Below are 12078 nucleotides of genomic sequence, written 5' to 3' on the forward strand. Positions count from 1 at the left end.
ATTATCTGTCAGTTATTAATGCATTTTTTCATTAAACATTGTATATTGCCAATTTTTATAATGTTGCAGAAATATTGTTTTATCTATGTCAATGATGTGTATTTTTTATGGAACCTTTCTTCCTAGACCTCCAGTGAAAAGTGGTCTTGCATGGCCTAGTCAGACCATCCCAGTGAACAAACACAAATAAATATGCTACTGCAAGAGCTGAATAGACATCACTGCATGCACAGGCCATTGTAAGGAACAAGTACAACTTGCCCATTGTGCTCATGCCACTCATGTACCAGTGTGGGGAATATTTTCCACTATGCAACTCAGCATGTATTAAAGTAGTGCAAAAAACATTTTTTAGTTTTCTTCTTTTTTGCTACTCATTAATTCATTTGGAGAGACTTCTTTTGAAATGTGTGCTCAACATAGTTTACTTATGTCTTTAGGCAAATCAGAATACATGGTTTTCTTAGCCCATTATATAATATTTATGATCCATGATATATCTGCATGCATGCTCACAGCTATATATATATATATGTGTGTGTGTGTGTGTGTGTGTGTGTGTGTGTGTGTGTGTGTGTGTGTGTGAGTGTGTGTCCTTAAAATATTTAACAATCACCATATCAACAGGCAGAACACTGACAGAAAAAGACTGAAAGAGATGAAGTCTCCTGCTAGAGATAAAAGCAGTAACTTTTTTTAAAAATATTTTTTACATATTAAACAGTGGCATTATGGACAGTGATTTTGTTTTTTATTGGATTTTATTGATTTTTTGGTTTACGTAAGTTGGATCCTTTTTCTCTTTTTACATATAAAATCAAATCACAGATTTAAAAAAAATAAATCTATTCTTTTTGCAGGCGACCAATCCTCCCCTGCACCCCCATCATGCCCTGCTAATTATATATACTGACTCTGAGAATACACTACAGCGGGGGAAGGGTATACTCCTGATCTCTACTGTACCGTGATCTCGAGCACATTAACAGCAGCAAAGTTCTAAAAATTAATTTTCGAACAGTCCAGCTGATTATTCAAGCACTTGAACAATTGAGTGCTTGAGCACTTTAATGTAATGCATATGTATGTGTGTGTGTACATATATAGATATATAGATACACACACACACACACACACACACACACACACACACACACACACACACACACACACACACACACACACAAACATGACTGCATACACATCCATATTCAAGTATTTTCTAAAGCGGCTAGTGTTGTTCAAAGTCATAGGGATAGAAAGCTGAGTAGGGCAGGATAGATGTCCCTATCTCTAACAACATTCCTCATTAATCCTTTGGTATCTCCAGGCATTCCTAGGCTGTATCAGAGATATTGCTCTTCAGAGTGTCCTGGGTTTGTTCCAGTGTCTCCTCCCAATAGATCATACCTAGTATAACATCCCTGGAAGATGCCCACCAGGCATGCTCAGTAAATGCGTAATTCAACACACTGGACCCCTCTAGTCCAAGATTGCCAAGCTCCTTATTCCATCACAGAGGCTGTGCTGATTAGCTCCCCAATTCTGCTGCTTGTATCTACAATTTTGTCTGCCTGGTCACCGCCTAAAGCCCATTCATGAACATAGGTGCAGATGGGAAATGGGGACATCGAGTCCTAAACTGAGAGCTCTGTCCTGTGACTTGTTTCTTTTTCATCACCAAAGTCGGTATGTCTAGTACTGGACAGTCCAACAGAATACCTGCAGTTCTGCTGCTGCACCCATCTTATGCACGTGCACGGGCACATACACACACACACGCACACACGCGCGCACACACACACACACACACACACACACACACACACACACACACACACACACACACACACACACACACACACACACACACACACACACACACACACACACACACACACACACACACACACACACACACACACACACACACACACACACACACACACACACACACACACACACACACACACACACACACACACACACACACAAAACACTCAGATCCCAAAAGATATGCTCTTGGTGTAAGTGACTTACACCTGTGTATTACACCATAGTAAGTCACTTACACTGAGAGAAATCTCTTGGAATCAGGCCCAGAGCTCTCACACATACATTAGTTAGGTGTGTGGTTAGCAGAATTATCATTGAAAGTTATATGATCCTGATCACACTATCACACTAGCCTTAGACATTGGAAATTATACTTTCTCTGTGACTTTGCTACCTTAAATTTAGTTATAATTAAGTGGGAAGGGGGGTGTAGTGGGTCTCCTCCTGCATGGATGCATGCACTGAAGCCTAAAACCTTAATTCAGCTGGCTGGCTGTGTTTGAATGGGACATGGCAAAATAGTTGTCAGTCATCTATACCCTCTAATCTTCTTCCTTTGTGATTTGGTGATGTGTTTGACATTGTACTCATCTGTTTTACATTTTGAAATATGTTCTCCTTCTTTTTTAATTTCTCCAAATCATTTGGGCTTCTAATACCATGACGGTAAATGATCCTATTCCTAAGTCAAAGTCAAAGTACAATTAAAGCTCATGAAATTAGTATTGTTTCACTCTTTGATGTCAGGCAAAAGTGCTCTTTGCACTGCCCGCAATGTGCCCAGCAATGACTCCTTCTGCAATTCGTACAGAGTTACATGCATTAGCATCGTATTTAAATAGCATTGTAGACTCTTCTTTATAAGACACGTTGCTCCTACTACTGTTGGAAATATCTGGGTATCTTTCTTCCACATCCTGATATTTTATGACTTTGTGTTTCTCTGTATACAGGACACTGTAGTCACTGGGTGTGGCCATTTCAGTGATCAGTGCTACTTTTGTCTTATTTTCTTGGACCACTATATCTGGTTTTCTAGCATCTATCTTTTGAACTGTAGGTAATGGGAAATCTCATGTTATGTAGACGTCATCATTTTCTATGATGCCTTGTGGCTCATATTTCCAGTGTTTTTCAGCCAGTTCAATACCATAATGTTTGCACAATTCCCAATGCAACAGTCTTGCCATATTATTATGCCTTTCAGTATACAGTCTTTCTGCCATTAGTATGTTGCAACCAGCAATAAGGTGTGCAACTGTTTCCAATTCTGTTTTACAAAACCTACAGTTGTCTGTTTCTCCCACATGTTCAATGGACTTTGTAAACCAACGTGTACATTGCCCACTACCTTGGACCTCCGATATTAACCTTTCATCTCTTGGATTAAATTCACCTGTCCTTAACCATTCCTGGGTTCACTCCTGATCAACATGAGGTTCCTCCAGAAGTTTTCTATACTTGCAACTATATTTATGCTTTTTACACATTTCTTGCCTTCTCATCTGGTCCTTCACATTATAGTCTTTCTTTTTGCTTTTTGGCACATTCAGTTGCTGCCTGATTTGTATTTCCATTCTGCTTGACACCAGTATGTTTCTGCCCAAGTAGGGAAGTCATCTTAGATTTATTCTCCTCATGTTTCAAAACTTTCACTACATTTGGGTCTTGTGAGGTCAGCAGAAATGTGTGGAGTCCCACAATTGCAGATCTATATATATAATCAATTTCAAGGAGGCCCATCCCTCCTTCAGAACGGGGAATATATAATCTTGGCATGCACTGATTTTTATAAATCATTTGGTGAGTATGAAGCATCCTTCTTGTTTTTCTATCTAATCTATCCAGCAAGTTTTAGGGTGAATCAATCACTCCAAAACTGTAATTTAGGACAGGAAGAGCAAATAGGTTTATAGCTTGGTTTTTGTTCCTTGATGTCAAAGCTGTTTTCAGGATTAATTTAAGTCTTCTGAAGTACTCCTTACTAAGTTTTATTCACCTTTGCCCATGTTTTATTGTTGACTCTTCACCAATTCCCAAATATTTATACACTCCCTCTTGCTCAAATTCTTTTATATTACATTCTTGTCCCAAACTGTTGTTTTCTTGGTGCTGCAGTTTTCCTGCTTTAAAGGTTGCTTTTGCACATTTATCAAGACCAAATGACATACTTATATCATCTGAAAATGTTTTGGCAACTTGCAGTTGTGCTTTCATTTCCTCATCTGATGAGCTATACAGTTTCAAATAATTGACAAACAGAAGATGAGAAGCCTTTGCACTTTGTTGTTTTCTAGGAGCCAAATTATAGCCCTGACCTAAGCTGTTAAGTAGACAGCTTAATTAAGGGCAAGGCAGAATAGCAGCAGTGACAGAGAGTCACCCTTGAATATCCACCCTTTGTATTTTTATCCCTGAAATAATAAGTTGTCCTTTAACATGGCTAAATTGCAAAGTGGACTGCCACTGTTTCATGGTCATCAATCAGTGTAAGGGGTATCTTATACATTTTTAAGCACACTTTTATCCATGAATGTAGGATACTATCAAATGCTTTTTTGTAGAAAATCCAGGCCATACTTAAATTCTTCCCCTTTTTACAGTTCTCCACTATGACTTTATTTAACAAAAATGATCATTTGTTCCGTATGACTTTCTTTTATTGCATTTTGTTCTGTTGCCATAATTAAGTTTTCTTCTAAGTGAATGTAAACTCTGTCGGCATCAATTCCAGTGCATAGTTTATACGTCATCAGAAGGCGAGTTATTGGTCGACAATTTTTAGGGTAGCTTACAGGTTCACTCTTAAGTAGAAGCATTGTTTTTCCTGTTATTAGCCATGCTGGTGTCTGGTCGGGGTGCGCATATAAATAATTCTTACTCATGGCTAAAACTTCATGCAAAGATGTTAATACTTTTAATCAGAAGTTAGGTACTGCATCTAGGCCTGGGGTTTTCCATTTAGAGGCTTTTCTTAACTTTGTTTCAATCTCTCTGGCTGTTATTTCATCCCATTTCCTATCCTGTACCTTTAAACTTCTTGTTCTTTCTTTTTACTTCTTCTATCCATTTAGCATCTTTGTTATGTTCCACAGGATCTTCATAGATACTTTTTATTTTCCAATTTTCTATAAAACTTTTCTGGGTCATCAATAAATTGCTTGCCCAGCTTCAAGTGGGGGTTTATACTGTTTTTCTGTGGAAGGTTCCAAAATATCTTCATATGGCACCTGACCAATTGCTTCCCATTCCACTGATTTCTCCTTAATTTCGAGTTCCATTGCTCTGTCATGTTGTGGTGCTTTCTGAATTATATTTTCTGCACTGAATCCTTCACTTTGTAGGTACTTCATGATCTCAGTTTATATTTCTTTAACTTCTCCATTACTGATCTCCTTTTCTACTTTTCCTCTTTGTCTTCTTATTTTTTGTATTGTAAAGTTTTCCATGTCTGGATTCCTTTGCCTGTATTTCTCTTCAAATATATTTGGTGCTGCTCTTTTTGTATTGATTAGTTTTGATTTCTCCTTTGCATAGATATTACACCATATTAAATCTCTTTTTCTTTGCCATGTCCATATTTCTTCTTCAGATGTCTCCTGAACTTCCTGTTTCTCCTTACTTTGGGATTCGTTCCATCATGCTGTGATGTAACCTGTGTTAGACCTTCTACATCAAATCCTTCCTGTATGAATTAGAATGTGTCTGTTAAAATGAGAGAAGGTCATTTATATAAGGCTGCTTATTGCTTAGACTACCAGATAATTTGTGAAATAGGCAGCAAGTATATACATGCATACATACTGTCACGAAAGGAGATACTGCCAGCCCAGCTATCTCGAATTTTGTAAATAGTTATATGTCATTTGTGAATATTAACATGATTTACATAGAAGTGTAACAAAAGGAGATAAGGCCAGCCCAGCTATCTGGAATTTTGTGTTACAACTGTATTAGAACTGCATGTTATGTGTATATTAAACTGCTGGTACAGAAATGTGTGTTGAAAAGGTATTTTACAAAGTACTGAGCTTAAAGATGTATCCTACTGGAAAAGAACAGAAATGTATATACACTATTGTAACTCTTAAATGTATATATTTTAACAGGGGAAACTGGAACACAGGAGGTTAACTTGCAAAACTTCAGAAAAATAGTTGAAATTAAATTACTTTATGGCTGGGCCATAAAAAAAGATGTTATCTTTCAGTTTCAGTGCAACAGGAGATGTAATGTCAGTACTACAGAAGTTTTTTGTATTGTCTTTAAATGTAGAGGAATGTAAATTATTTTTATTATTATTTTACGACTTTCACCATTTGCCAGAGGTCTGAGGTCTACGTATTTTCACAGGTAGATGCTAAATGCTACCAGTTACATCAGTGGGGATTTACCTGGGATAGAGTCAGATGATAACAAATGATATCATTCTGCCAGCTATCCAAGCAGCAATATTTGAGATATTAATTTGGGAAGTCTCTTAGTGAGAGACAGTATTCTGTATTTGTTTTTGACCTGACATCAAGATCCACTCACCATATCTGGTGTGCTTGCTCTGAAGTAATTGTACTAGGGTACAGTATAATTCTTTTAGATATAGTCAGGAATACAGCAAAGCTTAGCTTACATATTTTTTTTATTTATTTGAGACTGTCCTGCCATGTTGTTTTAAATATTTTCTGTGATTTGGAACTCTGATATCACCGTACATATATGTTTAGTATTGTCATGATCTTTTATTATTTATTATTAAATATATTTAAACATTTCATTGTGGCTGATCTTTTGTCGCCTCACAGTAAGAAGTTGTCCTGTTCAATTCTCAGCTAAAGTGTCTTCTGTGTGGAGACATGCGTGAATGGGCGTACCTTCGTTGAAGGTTGTGCGTCAGGGCTGGCAACTCGGCACGTAAAAATCTACTGCCCATCATTAGCGGACCGGAGTTCCACTGTGGCAACCCCTAACCAGGAAAAGCTAAAAGACACAACAACATTGTGGCTGATCTTTGTGAGACATATTTAAGTTCTGAGAGTACTTGCATATTTATTTGGTGACACTGTGTAGGCCACTTCTAATAGCCTTGCTCTTGGTCAAACAACCATTTGTATTGATAGTAAGATTACACAGTAAGATGGGGCACCCTTTGTTATGGGCCTTAAAGTAGCTGATAAGGAGTGACTGGTATCCGGGGAAACTACCTTATAGTCTGGGTAGAAGGGGGGCATAGCTAGTAAACCTGTGCCAGTCTTTCCCAGGTGTGTGTGTGTGTGTGTGTGTGTGTGTGTGTGTGTGTGTGTGTGTGTGTGTGTGTGTGTGTGTGTAACTCAAACCTCAAAGAGTGTGTGTGTCAGCTACTTGGGCAGGGACATGAAGTACTGGTTGGACAGAGACGGCACTGGAGGTCTTGGCTTGGTCAATCAGTTGAGATCTCATCTCTATTGCTGTGTTAGTGGGAAGTCTTACTGGGGATCTGGAGAAAGTGGGAGAAACCAGCCCCAGACAATCTGTGATCTCTGTGTTCTCTTAAGGGAAATTACACTTGATGCAGAGAGCTGCATCTGGAAATACTGTGTGTGTACTTGTCATCTTCCTAACTTACATCCCCCACTGGTGCTAGTGGTGAGGACTGAGGCTGATTATTGCACTAGTGGTGGGGTGTCACACATACATACATAAAGTCATTCATTATAGAGCATCAGTCTTTAACCTTCCACCTTTCCATAGAGTTGCTATAGAGACTCAAGCATTTGCAGCCACCCCAAGTCTAAATAAGGGAGCATCATGTTCTCATTCTTCCTTAGAAGACAGGAGACTCTTCTTCAAATTTGTACCTGTAGCCCTGGCCAGTTGTCAGGATCACTAGCTTCATAACCAAGTCAATATTTACTTTCTAGTTAGCCTGACTCTAACACTTGCTCTTCAGGACTTGGAGAAATTAGTGAGTGGAATTAAAATTGACGATGGTAGAGTGGTCCTTGTTGCACCATTAATCATGTACACAGTTCATCTGTCATTATGTATTTCCAGCATACCAGTGGTTTAAAAATCCTAATATCCTGAGACGGACCTAGTAACCCAGTGGTGAACACTAGTAGTATTGCATTTTGGTGTAAATATTGCAAATGTTTAGCGTGAATGGTGACTCAGTGTTACACTGCCTTTAGCCCCATCATAGTCTTCACACATGATAGCAGCATGTCAAAGGGCAGAACTTCACGTTTATTGGTTTCTGTCAATCAGCAGCAGCATTTCGTCTGCTGCAAAGCATTTAACAGTCTAAAACACATTCGATGTCTCCAAACTGAAGGACCACTGCAGTTTTAGTAATAATAGCAAAAAAAAATTAAAATAAAGCCAGAAATTATTCCATTTGCAGGGAAAATATTTTGTTAAATAACATGTGCATCAACAAATACTTCATATTATGGCTGAATAAAGATACATTCCATGGGTGAACATTATAATAACTCTGACTTGATTTAATAAATGCTTTTCTCATATACATAAGGATGCTGTGGCAATGTATTATTTTGATAAATGCACCTTTTGACTAAGTAACTAAAAATTCTTGCTAATGACTAATAACCATGTTTCTTTAGAGCTTTGTAGGTTATAGATGGTCAAGTGTCCAAGACGTCACTGTGTAGTGCTAACGGTGTGCTTTTCTTGCTCTTTAGAACCCGTTCCATTTGCAGATGACCATGGGGCATTCTCACAACACCACGGTGGATCTGCTTCTTAGTGTTTTTCAGGCAAATAGCTGGTATGACATCATTGCGATCACTTGCCACAACTGGGATATCACAGGCTTGCTTGATGTTTTGACACACAATGACACATTCCAACTCAGGAAAGTGCTCAATCTGACAAGGCTAAGTCACGCTCAAGTTGTTCCTTACCTGAAGGAAAACTTCCAGTATCTACAGGACATTGCCTCATCAGTTCTGCTCTTTGGTTGTGAAAAAGAGACATCCAAGCTGGTCTTCCAGGTGGCACAAGATTCAGGCTTGTTAATGCAGGATGTTCATTGGATGGTTGGCCATCCAGTGAGTGCTGAGGATCTACAGACTGAAGGCCTGCCATTGGGGCTGTTGGCTTATGGCAAGGTGTTTGAACCATCCATTGAGCATTTTATACAGGATGCCATTGAACTAATAACTAGAGCCATTTCAAATGCAGTGTACATCAGGCCAGACCTGGCCCTTATTCAGAGCATGGTAAACTGCAATGACAGGCATATGGAAGGAACAATATCTTCGGGTCAGTATCTATCAAGGTAAGCCATTAAACAGTCAATTCTCCAGGTACTGCACATTTGTAGTCACATGTAATTTTGGTTCACAAAGGCATGCCTTCATGGCTGGAGGCTACATAACTACTGTTTAAATTAAACACCTCCAAAAGCACCCATGCGCAGCAGTTTCTACCTGTTAATAATCTGGTTACTTTAAATCAGGAGCTTTAGTGACACTTCAGACTTATTGTGTTTTTAGAGGATACTTTGCTACTGTTTGTTAGTTAAACCATAGGTCAGTTATTGGTAGACTAAGGCCAGGATTTGTATAGCTCCACTGTACTTCTGTGCAAGACTTGTGCAGCTACGTGACACCATGCTGCAACACAGAGAGGAATTAAATATTCATACTGAGACGTGCAGCACTTATGTGCCACCAGCAGCATTGCCAAGTAGGAAAATGAGCAGTGATACAACTATGAAGTTGTTGACATCTCTGCAGTGAAACCATACAATTATACCATGACCCCTCATTAATATTCCAAAACGTGCACGCTGATTGGTCAGCGTGCACGTTGTAAATCGACATATACTAATGGAAAAAGGTCCGGTCGCCCGGACTTTTTCCATTAGTATAAGTCTTTTTTAAAACACTATCTCGCTATGTTAAAGGAGTTTAACATAGCGAGACAGGTTTTAAAAAAGCAACGGAGATCTCCGTTGCTTTTTTTTAAAGCTGTCTCGCTATGTTAAACTCATTTAACATAGCGAGACAGTGTGTAAAAAGCAACGGAGATCTTGCTTTCTCCGTTGCTTTTTTCAAAACTGTCTCACTATGTTAAATGGGTTTAACATAGCGAGACAGCTTTAAAATAAGCAACGGAGATTTCCGTTGCTTACTCTAAAGCTGTCTCGCTATGTTGAACCCATTTAACATAGCGAAACAGTAAAAAGCAATGGAGATCTTGCTTTCACTGTTGTTTTTGCCCTCAGCTCTGATGTACTGCGTAGGCATACACATGCGCAGTACATCAGAACTGCCGCAGAATACCAGACAGCTGTGGAAGGGCAGCAAGGAGGCATTATACAATGCCATTATTTAAGAAAAGTAATTATTTTTTTTCCTAAATAATGTCATTGTATAATAGCAATAACCCACTTCTGGGTGTGGGTAATGCTGGATTTACCCACGGTTGGCTTTGTTTGGTCACTTGGGCTTCGACCTCATGACCAAACCACACCAACTGTGGGTAAATCCAGCATTACCCACACCCAGGCATGGGTTATTGCTATAGTAGGCTGCTAGTGCACTGAACCCAAAACCCAAAAGAACAGCACTCTGTCCACAGAATGGTAACACATCACATTGCATAATCTTGTGAGAGAACAGAACGTGTGAAATTTCAAACTGATTCATTTGAAATATAAAGCAAAGCGGGTTGTATTGAGGCTGCATATGAATCACTTGGCAGCTACACAGCCTTTCAGTATTTGCAACTGCAGTGTTGCAGTGTTCACATTTCTTTGAGATGCATAACAGGAAAGGGCACTCAGGAAAGTTAGAATATGGGATAACAGAAGCAGAGGGTCACACAAAAGGACAGCATATAAGAGTGTATAAGATAAGGGAGGAGGTTAACTTTTTTCAGGGGTAGGAACCCATTTTATTTTATATAGAGAGAAGGGAAGGAAGCAAGGGTGAAAAGTAAAGTAGGTAGGGAAGAGCATTTGGGACAGACACATGCAGAAGAATACAAACAGGGGATGAGGAGATATGGGATGGATGGTGACATTAGTGGGATATAACAATAGTGATGAGGAGTGGGGAGAGTTATACAATGCCAGTATCATAATGAGGGTGGAGCAAAGGGTGTCTGACACAGGCTCACAGTGTCAGGGGGCATGACTAACAGTGCAAGAGAACTGTACGAGACCTACCACATGGGCACGAGCAAAGTGTCAGGATCCATTTCAACATCTATGTCTGATATTGTGGCTGTTGAAATTAATGTGTTTTAGTAACTTAATTCTAACATGGAGCTTGCTCCTTGTTACTGTTTAGAACTTTGGATGAACTATTTATTTATTTTTTTTGGTGGTCAGTTCTAGGTTGAGGGGGTGCTAAATAACCTAGCTACATTTCTGGACAATTCAGCACAGAGTATGGGACATGGGGTATGAATGGCAGCATGCCATCTACCTCCCTAGATCAAAGGGACATTGCTGGGATATAGCACCATGAGATGGATCATTGTGGCCACTAGTATGGACCATACCTTCCCCCCAGTTCCCTAATGGTAGGGTCTGGCCTCCTGAACAAATCTACAGCCTGGTCCAGGAGACTATCCAGCTAGGCCACAAACCTACTCATTGCTCTGTGTACCACAGCCTCCACTCCCCACTCTAGCTGTGTCTGGGCCACCTCAGAGAATACTGGTGGGCTATTTGCCTGTGAGGGGTTAGGACCCTTCCAATAAGGCGCTGCCAGCCTCATCACCCTCATGTTTTTCAGTCACAGCCTCAGCAGGGCTAGGATGTGACAGAGGTGTCTGCTGGGGAAACCTGTCATCTGGAGCTGTAGTGAGGAGACATAGTTGGAAGTCAGCCAAAAGAGAATGCGTCCTAACAGTAGAGTGAATATATTGCAAAGACATCAACACTTCTGAGTAGAAGTAACCATCACTGACCACAAGGCTCTCCTGCCTCCAGAAGTGGATGATGTGATTATCTCATTCTGCTCATGTTAAAGTAAAAAAAAGTCAATCAAAGCAGTATGATGAAAGTAAGGAGAGATGGTTAGAACAACATTTACAAGTCCCAGTCTCATGTATGTGTCCCCTTGGCCATGTGACAGATGGCATGCAAGTGTGTATCTCCTGCATATACGTTACCATCTATACTCAGAAAATAGCACAATTACATATGGGGCCACACCGAATAGTATGAATACAGCATAAAGTAGTACAGTGTAACCCCACCTTACAGCAGGTGCTTGCAGAACCATGCAA

The 12078-nt window shown here is 39.6% G+C and overlaps 1 protein-coding gene across 1 annotated transcript in view; it reads left to right on the plus strand.

Moving 5' to 3' along the window:
• Positions 1-12078, plus strand: part of GRIN3B (glutamate ionotropic receptor NMDA type subunit 3B) — a 688331-nt gene that overhangs the window by 297097 nt on the left and 379156 nt on the right. The window contains exon 2 of the mRNA XM_044054013.1: positions 8514-9112. Coding sequence (XP_043909948.1) covers positions 8514-9112 — 599 coding nt within the window. The remainder of the gene's footprint in view (positions 1-8513; positions 9113-12078) is intronic.

The sequence above is a fragment of the Protopterus annectens genome, chromosome 13.part0 (genome assembly GCF_019279795.1).
Source record: "Protopterus annectens isolate FY-2018-M chromosome 13.part0, PAN1.0, whole genome shotgun sequence".
In the NCBI taxonomy this organism is placed as follows: domain Eukaryota; kingdom Metazoa; phylum Chordata; order Ceratodontiformes; family Protopteridae; genus Protopterus; species Protopterus annectens.